The following is a 17251-nucleotide window of genomic DNA, read 5'->3' as shown; positions in this document are numbered from 1 at the left end:
CTTATAATCTGTATATAACTAAAATACATGGCATTATGAACATATTGCATAAGACATGGTTAGATTAAATGCCAGAATGTCCGTTAAATAGTATACATACTCTTAGAAAACACACATATTGTTTTTGTATTAGGCTTTACAAGTTGACACACTGTATGACAATCTTTTAGATAGGCAGTAAAATAATACAACAAAACTAATTTGTTGAAAGGAAGAAAATGAAGAGAAATATTAGGAAGCATCTGCTTGACTGATAGAAGACGTTGATCACTTGGCCAAAAGGCAGTCTGGGTGATGTCAAGTGAGTTCTGTAAGAGCCAATCCATTAATGTGAGATAGTAGTTGAAAACAGCATTCAAAGACCAGGCTTTTAAACAGTGTACAAAGCTCAAGTCCAAGTGGATCAAGGACCTTCACATAAAACCAGATACACTGAAACTAATAGAAGAGAAGGTAGGAGAAGAGCCTCAAATACTTGGGCACAAGGGAAAAGTTCCTGAACAGAACACCAATGGCTCATGCTCTAAGATCAAGAATTGACAAATGGGACCTCATAAAATTGCAAAGTTTCTGTAAGGCAAAGGACACTGTGAATAGGACAAAACGGCAACCAATAAATTGGGAAAAGATCTTTACCAATCCTATATCAGATAGAGGGCTGATATTCAATATATACAAAGATCTCAAGAAATTAGTCTTCAGACAACCAAATAATCCTATTAAAAATGGCGTATAGAGCTTAAGAAAGAATTTTCAACTGAATGGCCGGGAAGCACCTAAAGAAATGTTCAACATTCTTAGTCATCAGGGAAATGCAAATCAAAACAACCCTGAGATTACACCTCACACAGTCAGAATGGCTAAGATCAAACACTCAGATGATAGCAGATGCTAGCGAGGATGTGGAGAAAGAGGAACACTCCTACGTTGTTGGTGGGATGGCAAGCTGATACAACCATTCTGGAAACCAGTCTGACAGTTCCTCAGAAAATTGGACATAGCTTTACCTGAGGACCAGCTATACCACTCCTGAGCATATACCCAGAAGATGCTCCAACAGATAACAAGGACACATGGTCCACTATGTTCATAGCAGCCTTATTTATAATAGCCAGAAACTGGAAAGAACCCGATGTCCTTCAACAGAGGGATGGATACAGAAAATGTGGTACATTTACACAATGGAGTATTACTCAGCTATTAAAAACAATGACCTGATGAAATTCTTAGGCAAATGGATGGAACTAGAAAATATCATCCTGAGCGAGGTAACCCAATCACAAAAGAAGACACATGGTATGTACTCACTGATAAGTGGATATTAGCCCAAAAGCATGCAATACCCAAGATACAACTCACAGACCACATGAAGCTCATGAAGAAGGAAAATCAAAGTGTGGGTCCGTTGGCTCTTCTTAGAAGGAGTAACAAAATACTCATGGGAGCAAATATGGAGACAAAGTGTGGGACAGAAACTGAAGGAGGGGCCATCCGGAGACTGCTCCACCTGGGTATCTATCCCATGTGCAGTCACCAAAGGCAGACGCTGATGTGGATATCAGGAAGTTCAGGCTGACAGGAGCCTGATATAGCTGTGTCCTGAGAGGTCTGCCAGAACCTGACATATACAGAGGTGGATGCTCACAGCTAACCATTGAACTGATCAAAAGGTCCCCAGTGGAGGAGATAGAAGTTTGAAGGAGTTGAAGGGGTTTGTGGCCCCATGGAGGAGAGCAACAATACCAACCAACCAGAGCTCCCAAGGTCTAAACCACCAGCCTGTGAGCACTTAGGGAGGGACCCATGGCTCCAGTCTTATATGTAGGGGAGGATGGCCTTGTTGGTCATCATTGTGAGAGAAGGTCCGTGGTCCTGTGAAGTCTGGATGCCCCAGTGTGGGGGGAATTTGAGGGTGGGGAGGTAGGAGTGGTTGGGTGGGTGGGGGCACATTCTCATAGAAACAGGAGGAGGGGGTATGAGATAGGGGGTTTCTGGATGGGGATGAAATGGGGAAAGGGGACAACATCTGAAATATAAATAAAATATCCAATAAAAATTAATTTCAAAAAAGTGTTACAGTGCAAGAGATGAGAGGAGACTAATAGAATAGCTGAAGAGTGTTTAGTCTGTTTATAATTAGCGTCATCACAGATATAATTGGATTTTAAAATGTTATTATTTTGCTTTCTGTATTCTTCTTCTGTACTTTCATCTTGTCTGGGAACTCATCACCCTCCTTCCTGAAACTGCAATCTTGTCTTGTTTTATGACACACTTTCCCTTGGGTTTTGCTTCTACTTCTCTGGTTGCCTTGCTTCCTTCTTTCTTTGCAGACCCTCAAAGCTCAAGGTAAAGATGGCTCCTGTAATGCTTTTATCAACTATTATAGCTGAATATATTTACTACCTGCCATATTATAACATTGAATTATATCATATATACTCAATATATATAGAGCTTCCTAGCTCTAACCTTGATTACCCTACAAAGGCATGCTAATCATACCGCCAATCACAATAATACATTAGTTCAACACAGACTTCAGATTATATACTCATTTGATCTGCTGTATTTCAGTGAATTGTTAGAATTTTATCTCACCAATCATTCTTTCCAGGAAACTCTGAGTCATCCATGTAAACTAAATATCCAAGTTTCTTGGGTTCATATGATGAAATCTAATCCTTATTGAGAAGGAATTTGGAGGTAAGATTTCTGAAAGATTAGGTCACGAGAGTGATCCCTCAAGAATCAGATTAGGGTGTATCAAGCTGCCAAAACTCTCCTTGTCCATTTGAAGACTCAGTGAGAAGATAGCTCTGTAACAAGCTGGCAGTGAGTCCTCAGCACGCTTTGAATCTGCTAGTGATTTGCTTTAGGATTTAGTAGCCCCCAGCGCTGTGAGAAATACTACTTTGCTGTTTATAAGGTACCAGTTGGCAGGATTAGATAAAATGGCTTACCATTCTCCCAATTACCCAATCCTGTTGATTCTTGTCCTTGACTTTAGAGTATTCAACTTAACCAGGACTATGATTGCCTCTTGCCTTGGCTGTTCCCATCCAACTCATGTTGTTCTCTGAATCATTTGCAGCAGAGACAATTAGAATAAGCTTGAGAATATCCCACCACCTGGGGTATTCTCTGGGTTTCTGTTTTAGTTGAAAGAACCTTGCTTTTATCCGGGGTCCCTGTGTGACTGCCTCCTGCTTATTTTGTAGACTCACATCCTTCCTTCCTTCTCTGCTCTCCCCCTTAGGCTCTGGCTTTAGCCACAGGAGAGATTTTTAAGTTTCCGAAATGCAACACACCCTTCCTATTTCTTATTCCCCCTTTCCCTCTCTCTCTTCCTCCCTTCCCTCTCTTCCTCCTTTCCATTTCTCTCTTCCTTGCTTTTCTTTCTTTCTTTCTTTCTTTCTTTCTTTCTTTCTTTCTTTCCTTCTTTCTTCCTTCCTTCCTTCCTTCCTTCCTTCCTTCCTTCCTTCCTTCCTTTCTTCCTTTTTTTCTTCCTTCCTTTCTTTCTTTTTAAATACAGCTTAGAGATCTCATATATCTTGGTTTTGGTCTGGATAATAAATGTTTATCACAACTTCTTGTCTGGCTAACTAACTTTTACTTAACTCTTGGGTCTTAGCTGAAATTTTACATTTCCTTTTACACACACACACATACACACACACACCACTATCACACATAGCCACACACTCCACACAAACAGTATGTGTGTACACACACTCACACACACTCACACACACTCACACCCACAAACACACCACCAACACACATAGCCACACACACCACACAAACAATACATACACTCACACTCACACACACACACACACCAACATACACACAAACATACATAGACCACACAGAGACAATACACACATACTCACTTTCATACACACAAACCACATACACACAACATACATACTCACACACATACACAACCAATCACACACACTACACACACAAAAAACACATACATGCTCACTCTCTCACACACACACTCATAGACATACACAAGCACACACACACATTAATTATATCTTCACAATCTCTTCCTAGTGTATCCAAACTTTTCACCCTTTCCCAGTTGTCAACCTAGTTCTCAGTGTCTCCCAGCTTCTAATCATTCCTTACTCTCTGCTTTTTTTAAATTTCCGACATGATATTTTTATTGATTATCTAGATGTTTCACATATTTTGCACTGATCACATTTACTTCCCTGTCTTTCCAGGAAAAAAAAAAGGAAAGGAAGAAGAAGAAAAGAGAAAAGAAAAAGGAAATGCAGATCCATATTGTATTACCCATATACTTACTGGAGCATGGTCAAACTCCCAATGGCCAGGCCCTTAAAGCCCCTTGCTTTTTATTTTGCTAATGTACTCATTTCATTATCAAGTTCTGTACTATGTTGCTGCTAAGATTTCTCAGCAGAGGGCGCTAGAGGAACGCTGTAAGGGAAGGGAGGCTCTTGCTGTGTCCAGTCCCCACAGGGTAGGCCAAGGAGTGTGAGTACATGACCATCCAAAAGTACTTTGTTTCAGCCATGTGCTAGCATATGCTGTCCCTCTGAGACTCTGCAGTTTGAGCAGAGTCTGTGGTCACCTGCCTGTGATCCTTGCTATATGGATAAACTTATGCAGGTCTTCTGTACACCCTGATGTCCTGACGTTTCCTGCTTTCATCCCTCTTCTGCAAGGTTTGTCTGCTTTACAGCACTACTGACAGAGGCTTCACGACAAGGGCTTCTCATGTTCCAGGTCTCTCAGCCACACACGAATTCTCACATCTATGGCATAACTATGCACCAACCACCCACTAAAGGTTTCCTGCCTTGTGGGGCCCCCAAAAGGTTGATTCCTACTAGCAGTGGGGTTGTAAATTGCTCTAGCCTGGCAAACCAGTGAGCTACAGGCCTTACATTTGATTAATTTCATTTTTTTCCTCGAACCCCAGCTTTGGAGAGGGGACAGACCTCTTCTGAGTTTGTCCTTCATGGGATACGCCTTCTTTGAAAAATTCTCAGTTATTTCCTACAGTTATTCTGTATCACAGAGAGCTGTGTGGTTGTACTTCTTGATGCAAACAGACTACTATAACTCTCCTCTCTGTTTATAGCTTTATTTGTAATTCTGATCACAATTACACATGATTTGTGGATTTGTTTTCTTACATTGGCTTCTTACATGGAATTGTAAGCACAGACAGGGCAGACACCGAGTCTGTTTTGCTTTCTTCTGGGTGCTTTCATAATGTGTAGCATATAAAAAGTATCTAATAAATACTTGTTGCATGAATGACTTCTGAATGGGTGAGTTCGTTTTCTGCTAATTTATTCTGTTATGTCCACGGTATGCTTCATTAACTCTTCTCAAGCTTTGCCATCTATTTTGCAGATCAGACATGATGTGTTCTGGAATGTGTAGCGCTACAGCACATCTGATTTGGGCTTTTAAAAATTGAAATAAAGTTATATTTTTATACTTTCGTTACATTAAAGGCTAATACAACAATGATATTCACAATCACAGTCTTCATATCAGCTTTTTCTTACTCTGTGTTAATCACAAGATCCATATCTTTCCCTCCTACACAGAAGACTAGAAGCAGATAAAAGTATTTTAAATTTAACTAAGATTACTATTGTAGTTTATAATTTTCACATACTATCCACGGCAGGCTTCACACTTTCAAAATGGCAAAAGTTTGATAGGTAATAAAAATAAATAGGTAAGGAAATGAAGAATAGTGTGAATTATGGTAAACTGTGTAGCATATTCTTCTGAATGTATTTAATTCGGAGAGTCTACATGAGTCAAAAGCAGTACAAGTACCCTGACTTAGAAAACTCAGATGGAAAATCTTGGGACCCTTCTGAATGTCAGAGATCAAAGATCTTAAAACAAGAGATGCATGACTCAGCGATTAGTTGATTTCCTTCCTTCCTTCCTTCCTTCCTCCCTCCCTCCCTCCCTCCTTCCCTCCCTCCCTCCCTCCTTTCCTTCCTTCCTTCCTTCCTTTTTTCTTTCTTTTGTATTGTTCATTGTCTACTGACTTTAGTTTGGAATACACTTGGTTGTGATATTTACTCAATTTACAAATTAAAATTTCCTTTAAACATTTAAAATGAAAAACAAAAATAAACCCATCAAATTTCCAGAGCTACACTCCTGCCTATTCAGGAAGTCAGGGGAAAGAGACTGTGAGACTGTAGGCATAGTTCAGGAACTCCTATAGGCTTCTGAAACATGAATGTGCACGATTCCACAGATTAGAAACTATGTCCGATGTTTCTACAATGTTTTCTAGATTGAAAACTTCTTGTCTGTTTTACTTTAATACTTAAGAAAATAGAAACGGAGGGCAGATAGCAATTTCTCTTCCTGTTTAGAGAAAATCATATTTTCCTGCACTGGAGGGAGACAAAGTTTCTCCAAGGAGCCACATGGCTGACTTTCCTACGAAAGGCAGAGCACTTGACAGTGAGCGGCTCATAATGCAGGAAGAGAAACCCCTACATAAGAGAACATAAATGATAATAACCCATCAGGAGATCATCTTTCACTTCCATAATGTACTGGTTTCCTTACTGGCCTTTTATTTTCAGGAAGAAATTAAGTTTGTTTATACTTGAATAAAAGTGCATGTTTATACATACACACACACACATATACACACACACACACACACACACACACACACACACACAAGTAATGGAAAAAAAAAAGGTAGAGGGAAAAAAATGAGATTGTGTCATGAATGAGGGTTGTGAATGTCCCTGGAGTGAAGCCAACAGATCCATGAGGCTTTGGGATGCACAGAGCATCCTTTGTTAAATGGGAGAGAGCATGTGCTCCGTATGACAGTGAGTCTATTTAGCTCCTGACAGCTGTTGAAAATGTTTCGTGAGAAGTTGGAATGTGGGAGCTCTCCATGAAATCTCTGTTGTTGTTATTAAGCATTCTTGACATTGCTTAACAAAATTAGACACCAGATTAAATCAAACTGAGAAAACATACGTGATAGCAAAATGTAAACTGTGTTTCAGATTCACCTAAAGACATCTCTCCAAGCACACCGGCCCATGAGCCCAGATTCACTCAGTCACAAGCATCTGAGAGTAGGACTGCCTTAGCATAGGATTCTGGTTATTCCCTATGGGATCCCAGCCTCCCCCTGGAGTTAGACATTACTGTTCTCACGAAATCTGGAAAGAAAAATAGGTATTCCAGATGATTTGCCCAGCTCTCTGCCTCAAAAACCTCAAAAGCACAGAGTTCTGGCAACCATGGTAGACTATCCACATCGTTACCTGAAGAGCTATGCTTTAATCATCTATGCTTATTTACTAATGCTTCTAGAAACTTAGTTTTGTTCTCTTTTTTGTTTTTTGTAGTGATAAGGAGATCTTCATGAAGGCTTAAAACCGAAGTAAACAAGAAGAAAGATATGCAATGATTTATGCAGCAGAAGAGAGCATACATTATACTTCTCTGACTTTTGAAAGAACAATTCCTGGACAGTCAAATGGGAAAGTACTGTTTCCAGAGTCCTGCAATACAATGTCTTGAAGGGTAACTTTTGGACATGGGGATAATCCAAGGAGGTTTTCATTCGTACACATATCAGCTGTTACCCCTCCTCACACTTTACCTTTCTGTGTTTGTAATAGAGGAGAAAGCCGTCATGCTTCAACACAAACCACCTCTTCCTCCAGCCCTTCACAAAACCTGAATGAGTCCTCTTATGCAGGTAACCACGGCAGGTGGGCCATGGGGTATTGGGACAGCGGCTGATGTCAGATGCCACCACCATAGTCAAGATGTCTGGTCCTACAGGAATGAATTTGGGAGAGTTCAGTGGCTTGACATTTTATAATCTTCTGGAGGGAGCAGTGACTATGCAGAAGTAATGATTGGGAAAACAGTCATGACTTTAAAAACAGAGAAACAGAACCCTACCATTAGAATAAACCAGGTCTCTTAGACATGCAAATTTTTATGAAAAGAATAAGAATTGGACAGTTACCTCTCTGTTGACTCATGTCAGTGGTGGGTCTGCGACCTAGGTTTCCTGAACTGTATTAAACTCCTTCATCATAACCACAATCATCATAACCACAATAGTTCTGATGACAGAATCAAGTCTGTGTAATGTCACTAGTTATAATATCAAGCCAATTCCTTAAGCATCTTGATTTACTTCCTAAGAAGCATGTGAAGGTATGCTTCACTCTTCTATTGTGCTTTTATCTGCAACAGTTACCCTCCTTGATCTAAGCTCCTACTTATGGCTTTTGCTGAAACTGTCCCCCGTCAAAATCCCTGAGTTGAGAAACAGGAGGTCTGGGAGGTCCTAGGTACTGACCCCTTTCTCTTTCCAGGTTAAGTCAAGACTTTACCAGAGCTTCCAGTTACTGTCTTTCTTGAGAATGTCATTTTTTTTTTTTTTTTTTTTTTGCTGGACTTCCATGACACAGGACTGCTATAGAGTACAGCTTGTGGAAATTGTCTCTGTCCCTGTTAATATGAGGTCGCTGCAAACCCACTGTGTTTTGTTGCTGCCAGCATGGACACCACACCCCTACCTTTTGATGCCTTGAGACAGCTCTCTGAATGCCATGCAGACAGACAGCAAACCTGACACACTTTGAAGACTGCAAATGGGGTATGACTTCATTTACAATTCCTCTGAGAGAGAGGCCACATCCCTAAAGGAGGGCATTTGGCCTTGGCACCGCTGACTTCATCATGACGGCTGACATTGAGATTACCGATCTGTTTAGAACTGTCTATGGAAATGGGGGTCAGCAAGGAGACTCATCTTCTATAACTGACAAGCTCCAACCCAGGGGATCATTCCTGGCTGAGCCACATGGCCCTCAAAATAAAGATTTGTCCCAAAAAGGCTGACACAGTCTTAACTTTGGCAGCACATAAAGTACCTTAGTAATTAAATAACTCTCAGTATGTCAAGATAATTCTTCATTGCCATGTAAATACATTTTAATTTATTGAACTGCCCTTAAGCTCCTGTCAAAAACACATCCAGAAAAATTAGAAGAAATGCTCCAGATTCACTGGCAACCCACAAATGTCTTTGTCTTCGGACTACAGTCCCCAAAGAACTGCACTCCTGGACTAATGTGCGCAGTTGACACATCTGCCAATTTATTTATGGACTGCAGCAGTGGGCTGCCCCTTAGGTCATTTTCCTCTTGCTTACACAGACTGCATGCTAGTTTCTCTGATACCGATCAGACTAAGCTTGCGCTTCAGCCTGGTCATAAACATAACTTGGTGCACCATGAAAAATTCTCTCTGGGGCAAGGATGCAGCTGCCTCTGCTGCAGCATGGTTTCATCATGTTAGAGGAACATTGCTCATACCCAGAGTGAGGACATGAGCCTGATGCACAGGGAGTTGCTGAGCTCCAAACAGCTGTCGGGAGACGGTGGTTTTATATTCTTCACCACATGCTACTCAGGGCCCAGAGGACTCAGGCTTGACATTCAGAGAAGAGCTTGAACTAGAGTTTTAGACTTTTGATATTATGTTTTACATAATACCTGTAGCCATTGTACTTTATGCACTAAGGGAACTAAAAATTCAAGGGTCAACATTTAAAACCTCCTGTGGTTATTTACTTACTAAGCCTGAAATTAGGAAATGTCTTGATTTGATACTTAATAAAATAACAAACACCAGCCAGTGGTTTGTTCAATTCTGTGCCTTCACATGAGCCTTGGCATTCTGTATTTGTGGAAAGTTCTCAGATGATGTTCAGATACAACTTCAGTTGCAAGACTCCAGGTGCTCCTGTTTCCAGGAGGCCCTGCTGCTTGGCATTTCTTCCTTTCTTTGACTATGGCTTAGTTTCCTTTGACCAAATTTATTTTTAACCCTAACATATCTCCTTAAAAAAAAAATAAAAGAAAGAAAACAAAACGATTAGTTGCTTCTGTCCACATTACATCTGCTTATCAGTTTCCTGACTCTGGGGACGGAGGTGCATAACCGCCGCCTTTATCTCCTGGACACCTTGCTTGCTTAGAGTAGTATGTGGGGTGAAGAATGCAGATAGATGACTGTCTACAGACTGCGGTCAAAGAGTCAAGAAAATTGTCAGTTTCATAAGATAAAGGAGTTTTAAAACCCCCTCTTCTTCCACCACAACTCTTTAGTGACAGTCCTTCAAAACAAAAGCTCCCCAGAAATCTCTTCTTTCCTCACATGTTGGCCCATGTTTGGAAGTGTAGTATTCGGTGAGGTTATTGACAGCTATGGGGAACAGAAAAAATAATTTCTTTTTCTAATTCACACTCTCTCCTTGGCTCACTGTCTTATTATGCCACCAATCTTAAACTGTGTCAGAGTCGCACCTCTGCTGTCAAACAAACTCTACCACCCTTGCAAGTGACACGGAGAAATGTGCAAGACACGTGCTGTCCCTGAGGGCGCACGCCAGGGGCTGCAGCCGAGAACCAGACCTCCAGGGGAACTTGTGTGTTTGATTTTTCTAAAGCCTGTACTTAGTGAAGAAAAGTCCCCATGGAGCAAACACGTGCCTGTTCACTGAGCTTCAGTGTGTTCCTTTACTCTGTATATTGGTGATTAAATGTCACCATATAGAGAGAGCTGTTTATGTCGGTGATTAAATCTCTTTGAGTCTGCCAGCTATCAGCCCTGTACAGAGCCAAAACCATTGTATGAGAGCAATCTAATTCAATAAAGATTCAGCAGAGTGTGGGGCTTAATCCCACCACCTGTGGTCGAAGGTCAAGTAAGAGGATCCTAAATTGAAGGCTGTCCTGGCCTGTTATAATGAGAACTTGTCTCCAAAAGCAGGCAAGCATACACAGATCCAAAGAGTCACATGCAGTGTTGTCATTTTCTATATGGCACTGAGTGCCTTTCAAAATTGATTTCCTCATCAACAGAATAAAATTAACTTGTACCGATGTCCACAATCAGAATTCATATCAAGGTCGATCAGGTATGTCCTATAGAACCACTGTTTCTCAGGGACCCCGTTTGCTTTGCTCAACTTGCTTTCACCATCACGGCCTACTCATTTTAGAACAATGTTCCAGGCACAGTTATGTAGGGTGGGATCCACCCATGGAGCATCTCTTGCTGCTGTTAAGTCAAGGGCAGAGCGTCCATCATAACGCTTCAATTATGCCCCAGGATTGTCTTTGGAGTTCTGACTTCCTTGCTTTGCTTTTATTCTTTCTTCAAGTACAGTAATTTATTTAATTTATTTTGTCTTTCATGCTAGGTTTCACAAAATGGGCTTGATATAGATAGGAATGTCACCATACTATCCTGTGAATGTCTGTTTTATTTTACATAGTGATGTCATGACATTTTTCTGTATGCCTGCCTCCTCTTTTTTTACCTCCCATTTTGTTTCTTCCTGTCCTTTCTTTCTTTTTCTACTTGAAACTCTCTTTAAAAAAAACTCTACTCTTGATGCTTCAAAGTGACTAGAAATGCAGAGACTGTGCATTACAACATAGGTTTACACGTTCCCCTAGTGATGATCACCCAGGCTGACTCTAACTCCTTTCTACTACATAAAATACAAATGCTCTTGGATTTGTCCTTTACATAATTTTGGGGTTTATCTGTCCTGAAGTACAACTGCTAGGACCTAAGATTTATTAGGTGCTTCACTAGGAAACACAGATTGCTCTCTAAACTTCCATATTCCAGTAAGTGCACAAAGATTCTCATTTTCTTACCATTGTGCCCGTCACAGCTGGCTGTTATGACACTTTAAAATAATATGGAAACGAAAACATCATCCTGTTGACAATTTACATTGTTTTTCTTTAGTGGCAAAGCTGGTCCATAGTTTCTTTTACTGACACCGATTTTACTTAAAAATTGAGATCTGATTCAACTGAAGTCCATCTCTGTATATAAAGTAATATATACCTTTGTCAAATTTGTGATAAATAGTTGAGTGTCTTTTGAGGTTTCTAGTCCTTTGCAGATCACTAATCTATGTTTCTACAAAACAACTGTATTCTTGTATGTTACTATGAGTTTGTAATATACCTTCCTATCTGCCACAAAACATTCTTTTGCCATCTTGCCATATTTAAAAATAATGTAGCCTTTAAAGGCATTTGCTTTTCTGTGTGTTTGTACATAAGTTTTCCAAACCACTTGCATTAGTCAGGGTTCTCTAGAGTCACAGAATTTATGGGTAGTCGCTATATAGTAAGGGAATTTGTTATGATGACTTAGTCTGTAGTCCAACTTCCCAACAATGGTCAGCTGTGAATAGAAAGTCCAAAGATCTAGTAGTTGCTCAGTCCCACAGTTTTAGTAGTTTCCAACAGATGTGCTGGCAAGTAAATGCAGGCAGGCAAAGAAGAGTGAACCTTTTTCCCATGTCCTTATGTAGGTCTTGAGCCAAAGGCGTGGCCCAGATTAAAGATATGTACCACCACGCCTGGATCTTCTAGTTATTTTGTCCCAGGATGACCTTGAAGATTTATTTATTTTTATTTCTGTGAGTACACTTAGCTGTCTGCAGACACACACCAGAGAGTGCATCGGATCCCATTACAGATGGTTGTGAGCCACCATGTGGTTGCTGGGACTTGAACTCAGGACCTCTGGAAGAGCAGTCAGAGCTCTTAACCACTGAGCCATCTCTCCAGCCCTTTTTTTTTTTTTTTTTGGTTTTTCGAGACAGGGTTTCACTCTGTAGACCAGGCTGGCCTCGAACTCAGAAATCCACCTGCCTCTGCCTCCCAAGTGCTGGGATTAAAAGCGTGTGCCACCACCGCCCGGCCCAGGATGACCTTGAACTCAGAGATCTCCTTGCCTTAGTCTCCTGGGTTTCATAGCCACTATGGCTCAAGATCTCCATGTTAAGATCCAGGTCAGAAACTTGTATCTCCCAGCCTCAAGATCTGGATCACAGGTGAGCCTCCCAAGTCTGGATTGTACTTCATTCCAGATGTAGTCAGCCTGCAGTCCCAGTAAACATCTCAAAGATCAAATAACCTTGAACTGAAATCATGTATCACAATAATGTTTCCTTCGTGTGGACTTGTTATCTAAAATATTTTGTCATAGCAATAAAAAAGATACATAGTTAGGTAGCGTTTATAAGGGATGAAAGGAAATTGATATTTTTCTATGTTTGGAATAAAAATTATACAATTGAATACAAATTGAATACAATTAAGGAATTCTTTGGCTCAATATATGACTGATACAATTAACAGGGAATTTAAAATGATTTCTTTACACCTATTTTCTATGCTTTAGATAGAACTATTCTTTATATTTCTTCTTGGCAACATGTTTTATCTGAGATTACTTTAGATAGTCTCTCCAAAGCCATGAATGTCAACACCCTTTGCCATGCACTTATACTGAATAATCCTTTACCTGGATATTGCATTTGAGTTTCTTTAATATTTTGAGAATATTACTCCATAGTACTCTAGAATCTGCTGTTGTTAAAATCTCTGATTGCATTTTAGGTCTTTTAGAGGTGATGCACTGTTTCCTCCTGGATGGTTAAACCATTTTCTTATTATCTTTAATATTCTTAAGTTACACTACAGTTTGCCTGCCTAAGAGATTTTACACCAATCTGATAATATGTAAGCATCTTCTGAATTCTCTTTATTTTGTTAATCCTGAAAACATTTTTGTTTTGTTTCTTATAATTTATTTTCAAGGGCTAGGGAGATAGTTTGGTTGGTAAAGTGTTTTCTGAAGCACGAGGACCCAAGCTGATCTCCATAAACTATGTTTTAAGAGCCTTATGCTCTACAGAGTGACCTAGCTGGGCAACCAGAAACTGGTGTTTAAAAGCCATGCATGGTGGCATGTACTTAGAATTCCAGCACTGAAGAAACAGGGAACAGCGAATATCTTGGGCTCACTGGCCAGTCAACCTTGTGGGTCAGTGATTTTCATGCCACTGGAAGAGCCCACTTTACAAAACAAGGTGAAGAGCATCCTTGGAACGACACCCGAAGTTGATCTCTGGCTTTCACATGCATAAGCAATATTCACATACATGTACCCCCCACTAGAAACAAATACATGTATGTACACACACAGACAAGTCAAGCTTCCCTTTCCATATAGTCAAGTTTTTTCTCCCAGGCATTCTAGATTAACACAGTTTTTTGTTAATCTTCTGTTTTTTTCCTTTGTGTTTACCTGTTTTTATGTCTGCCGGACTCCCTGCCCCTCTCCTCCCTTCCCTTCTTCCCTCCCTCCCTCCCTCCCTCCTCCCCTCCTTCCCTCCCTCCTTCCCTCCATTTGTACCCCTCACTTTCTCCTTGACACTTTCTGTGAGCATTTATACACTAGTTTGGACTACCTAACATATTTCCATTGTACTTATTTTATCATTCTGTTCACATACTACTTTTTTTTTAACATTTGTCTTCTTTATGCTTAGCACCTGACAACAGACTCTTCTTTATAACCACTTTTCTATTTCATATCTTATAAATGTCCTCCTTGACCAATTCAATGATGTACATTGATTTTATTTTACGCTTTCAATGCCTGTTCTCTTAGATGTATTTGTTCTACCTTGCTTACTGCAGATTGTTCATACATTGACATCCTTTCCCTGGAATGTTTGTTTCTCAGATTTTTTAATTGTTCATATATATATATATATATATATATATATATATATAACCAAATAACAATTATTGTTTGGGGACTATTAAAAATATTTTGGAAAATATGCCCTGGAGCAAGTTTAAATCTGCAATCAACCCCCTCTGGCGCCCCTACCCTAGTCCTGGTGAGTGGGGCTCTTCAGGGCACTGAACCCTTGGGCTGTCATCTTGATCCATCTGCTGTTTGTCTTGTTTGCCTTCATGGCAGGTGACCAAGAATCTCAGAAAAATCTCTTGATTGTTCTACCAGATATTTCACTGTTTCTTAATGAAAAGCTGTGCCATAGTCAGTTACCCCTAAGTATGTGCAGGAGATTATCCGTGAATATGGAATGATGTATGCCTCTATCCAGGTTGGTGCATCTCATTGACTGTCCATAATAGGTGTTGTCAATTTTCTAGTATTCAGTGGTACAGAGGTAGAATAAGGCTTGTTAGGAATCCATGAATGACAAAATCAATAATAAATTCTTCCCCCAGCCTATTCCTCATAGGAGATAACTGAGCCATCTTCTGGTATTTAATGTAATTCTCACCCTTACAACAAATACAGGCATGATGTCATCATTTTCCTTCTCTATGTTCTTCTTTAATATCTCAGATCCACAATTTATAGTCTGCCTTGAAGGTATCTTTAGTATTGAATCTGAAGGCTGGCAAAGGCAAGGGGTCATAGTCTTTTTTACGAGAGGGAAGTTAAGGCTGAACTCAGATTATATAGAGTATATAACCCATTCTTCCAAGTAACTCCCAGGAGCAAGCAGCTAAGCTAAGATGTTGAAGTCACTTTTCTCCAACTGTTAATGTCATTTCACCATTTCATTCCAAGCCAGAAACTCCTCCATTCAAGTTTTATAGATTTTCTCTGTTTTTCTTTAACTTTTGGGAATGGTTAAATATTATAAACAACATTAAGCTTCTTGGAGCAAAATAAAAAGTACTAGGAATAAAAGTATTACTAAAATATTTAACATAAATGAAATAAAAAGGAATTATCTTTGAGCAAAGTTAAGTAGAAAAGTAATGAATCACACTGCCTTACTGTTTTATGTTATCAGTTTATTAGTGTAATCATGGTCATAAATCCTGCATTCCTAAACTGTGCTTCACAAAGGATAAATATTAGGGTAAGACTTATGAGAGTTGTTGCACATGCTAACTGATAAAGGCCTTGCGTTCCTGGCATACCCAGTACACATCTGACATTAACATACCAAGCCAAATTCTACCTGGGAAACAATTCAGAATAGTTAAGTAGAATGCATTCTTTGGTGTTTTGCAAAGGTTAGTCTGTACCAGAGAACTCTTGGCTCTTGCTAAGTCCACAGCTTGAAAGAAGGCAAGTGACACTTATCAGGGCACCTGTGGCTTATTCCAAATGCACACTTTAAATACTACTTTATAACCCTTGAGGGTATCACAGCATCCACATAGCCTTCAGGAATTCAGGAAGAAGATACTGTATCAAATAATCCTGTGATGGAACTCAGCATTTTCCAGTTGAATCTGTTTTTCTGTGGGACTTTAAGGACTTATCAAATGGTGCCAAAGAAAGCTATTTGTCAGAGAGAACAATAACATTAGTCTGTTCACAAATTTAACATAAATGGATGCAAGGGTGTGTGTGGGGGGGGTGCATATGTTATCTCTCACCCGGTGATCGTCCCAACTGTGTTGGAACTGCTTGACACACATGTCTCAGGTGGTCCTAAAAAAGTCTCTAATAGCTTCAGAACTGGGATGTATCTCTCTGTCTCTGTCTCTCTGTCTGTCTGTCTCTCTCACACACACACACACACAGAACCACACATAGACACACAGACCTACACACACACACAAATACATGCCATACTAAAATCCTAAGATTTTTGTTTACCTCCACAAACATGTGGCAAAGAAATGGAAAAAAAAAAAGAGGGAAAGAGCATATGTAAAAATAAATGAAACTGTAAATTAATTATTATAATGAAGATTATATATATATATATATATATATATATATATATATATATTTAATTAAAAAATGTCTTAGGATTAGAGTGTATTTTGCTTACTGATATTTTCCGGTTTTACCTTGTGGGCAGTGATGCCTGGTATAGAAGTGAAATTTAATTACTAGGATATAGCATCATGTTGATAAAGGTACCCCTCTCTGGCTACCACCTTCCCACCTTTGAACTGCCTGTGCATTGAGCTGTCAGCATTTTCAGTGAACTCTGTAGTCTGTAACTGGCCCACCTACCTTTCTTTGCAAGCTGCACAGCTTCTGCATGCTCAACACTGGTGACCTCAGTGCCATTGACAGACAGCACCACGTCTCCAATCTGGAGTCCAGCTTCCTCAGCAGCGCTGTCTGTAAGTAGACAGATGACAACAGTCTCCTTAACAGAGAATCCCAAATTGAGTGTCTCGATGTTTGTATGAGATAGAGATAGAGATAGAGATAGAGATAGAGATAGAGATAGAGATAGAGATAGAGATAGAGATAGAGATAGAGATGAGATAGAGATAGATAGAGAGAGAGAGAGAGAGAGAGAGAGAGAGAGAGAGAGAGAGAGAGAGAGAGA

General features: G+C 39.9%; 1 protein-coding gene across 1 annotated transcript in view; it reads right to left on the bottom strand.

Annotated features, from left to right (window-relative positions):
• The window catches only part of LOC114611047, a 124762-nt gene that overhangs the window by 50203 nt on the left and 57308 nt on the right, over positions 1-17251 (bottom strand). The window contains exons 7-8 of the mRNA XM_028755708.1: positions 16927-17037; positions 7661-7839 (exon numbers count right to left, since the gene is read on the bottom strand). Of these exons, the coding sequence (XP_028611541.1) occupies positions 7661-7839; positions 16927-17037 (290 nt within the window). The remainder of the gene's footprint in view (positions 1-7660; positions 7840-16926; positions 17038-17251) is intronic.

This window comes from Grammomys surdaster, unplaced genomic scaffold (assembly GCF_004785775.1).
Source record: "Grammomys surdaster isolate TR1022 unplaced genomic scaffold, NIH_TR_1.0 126076, whole genome shotgun sequence".
Lineage (NCBI taxonomy): Eukaryota > Metazoa > Chordata > Mammalia > Rodentia > Muridae > Grammomys > Grammomys surdaster.
This window is presented reverse-complemented; position numbering and strand designations above follow the sequence as displayed.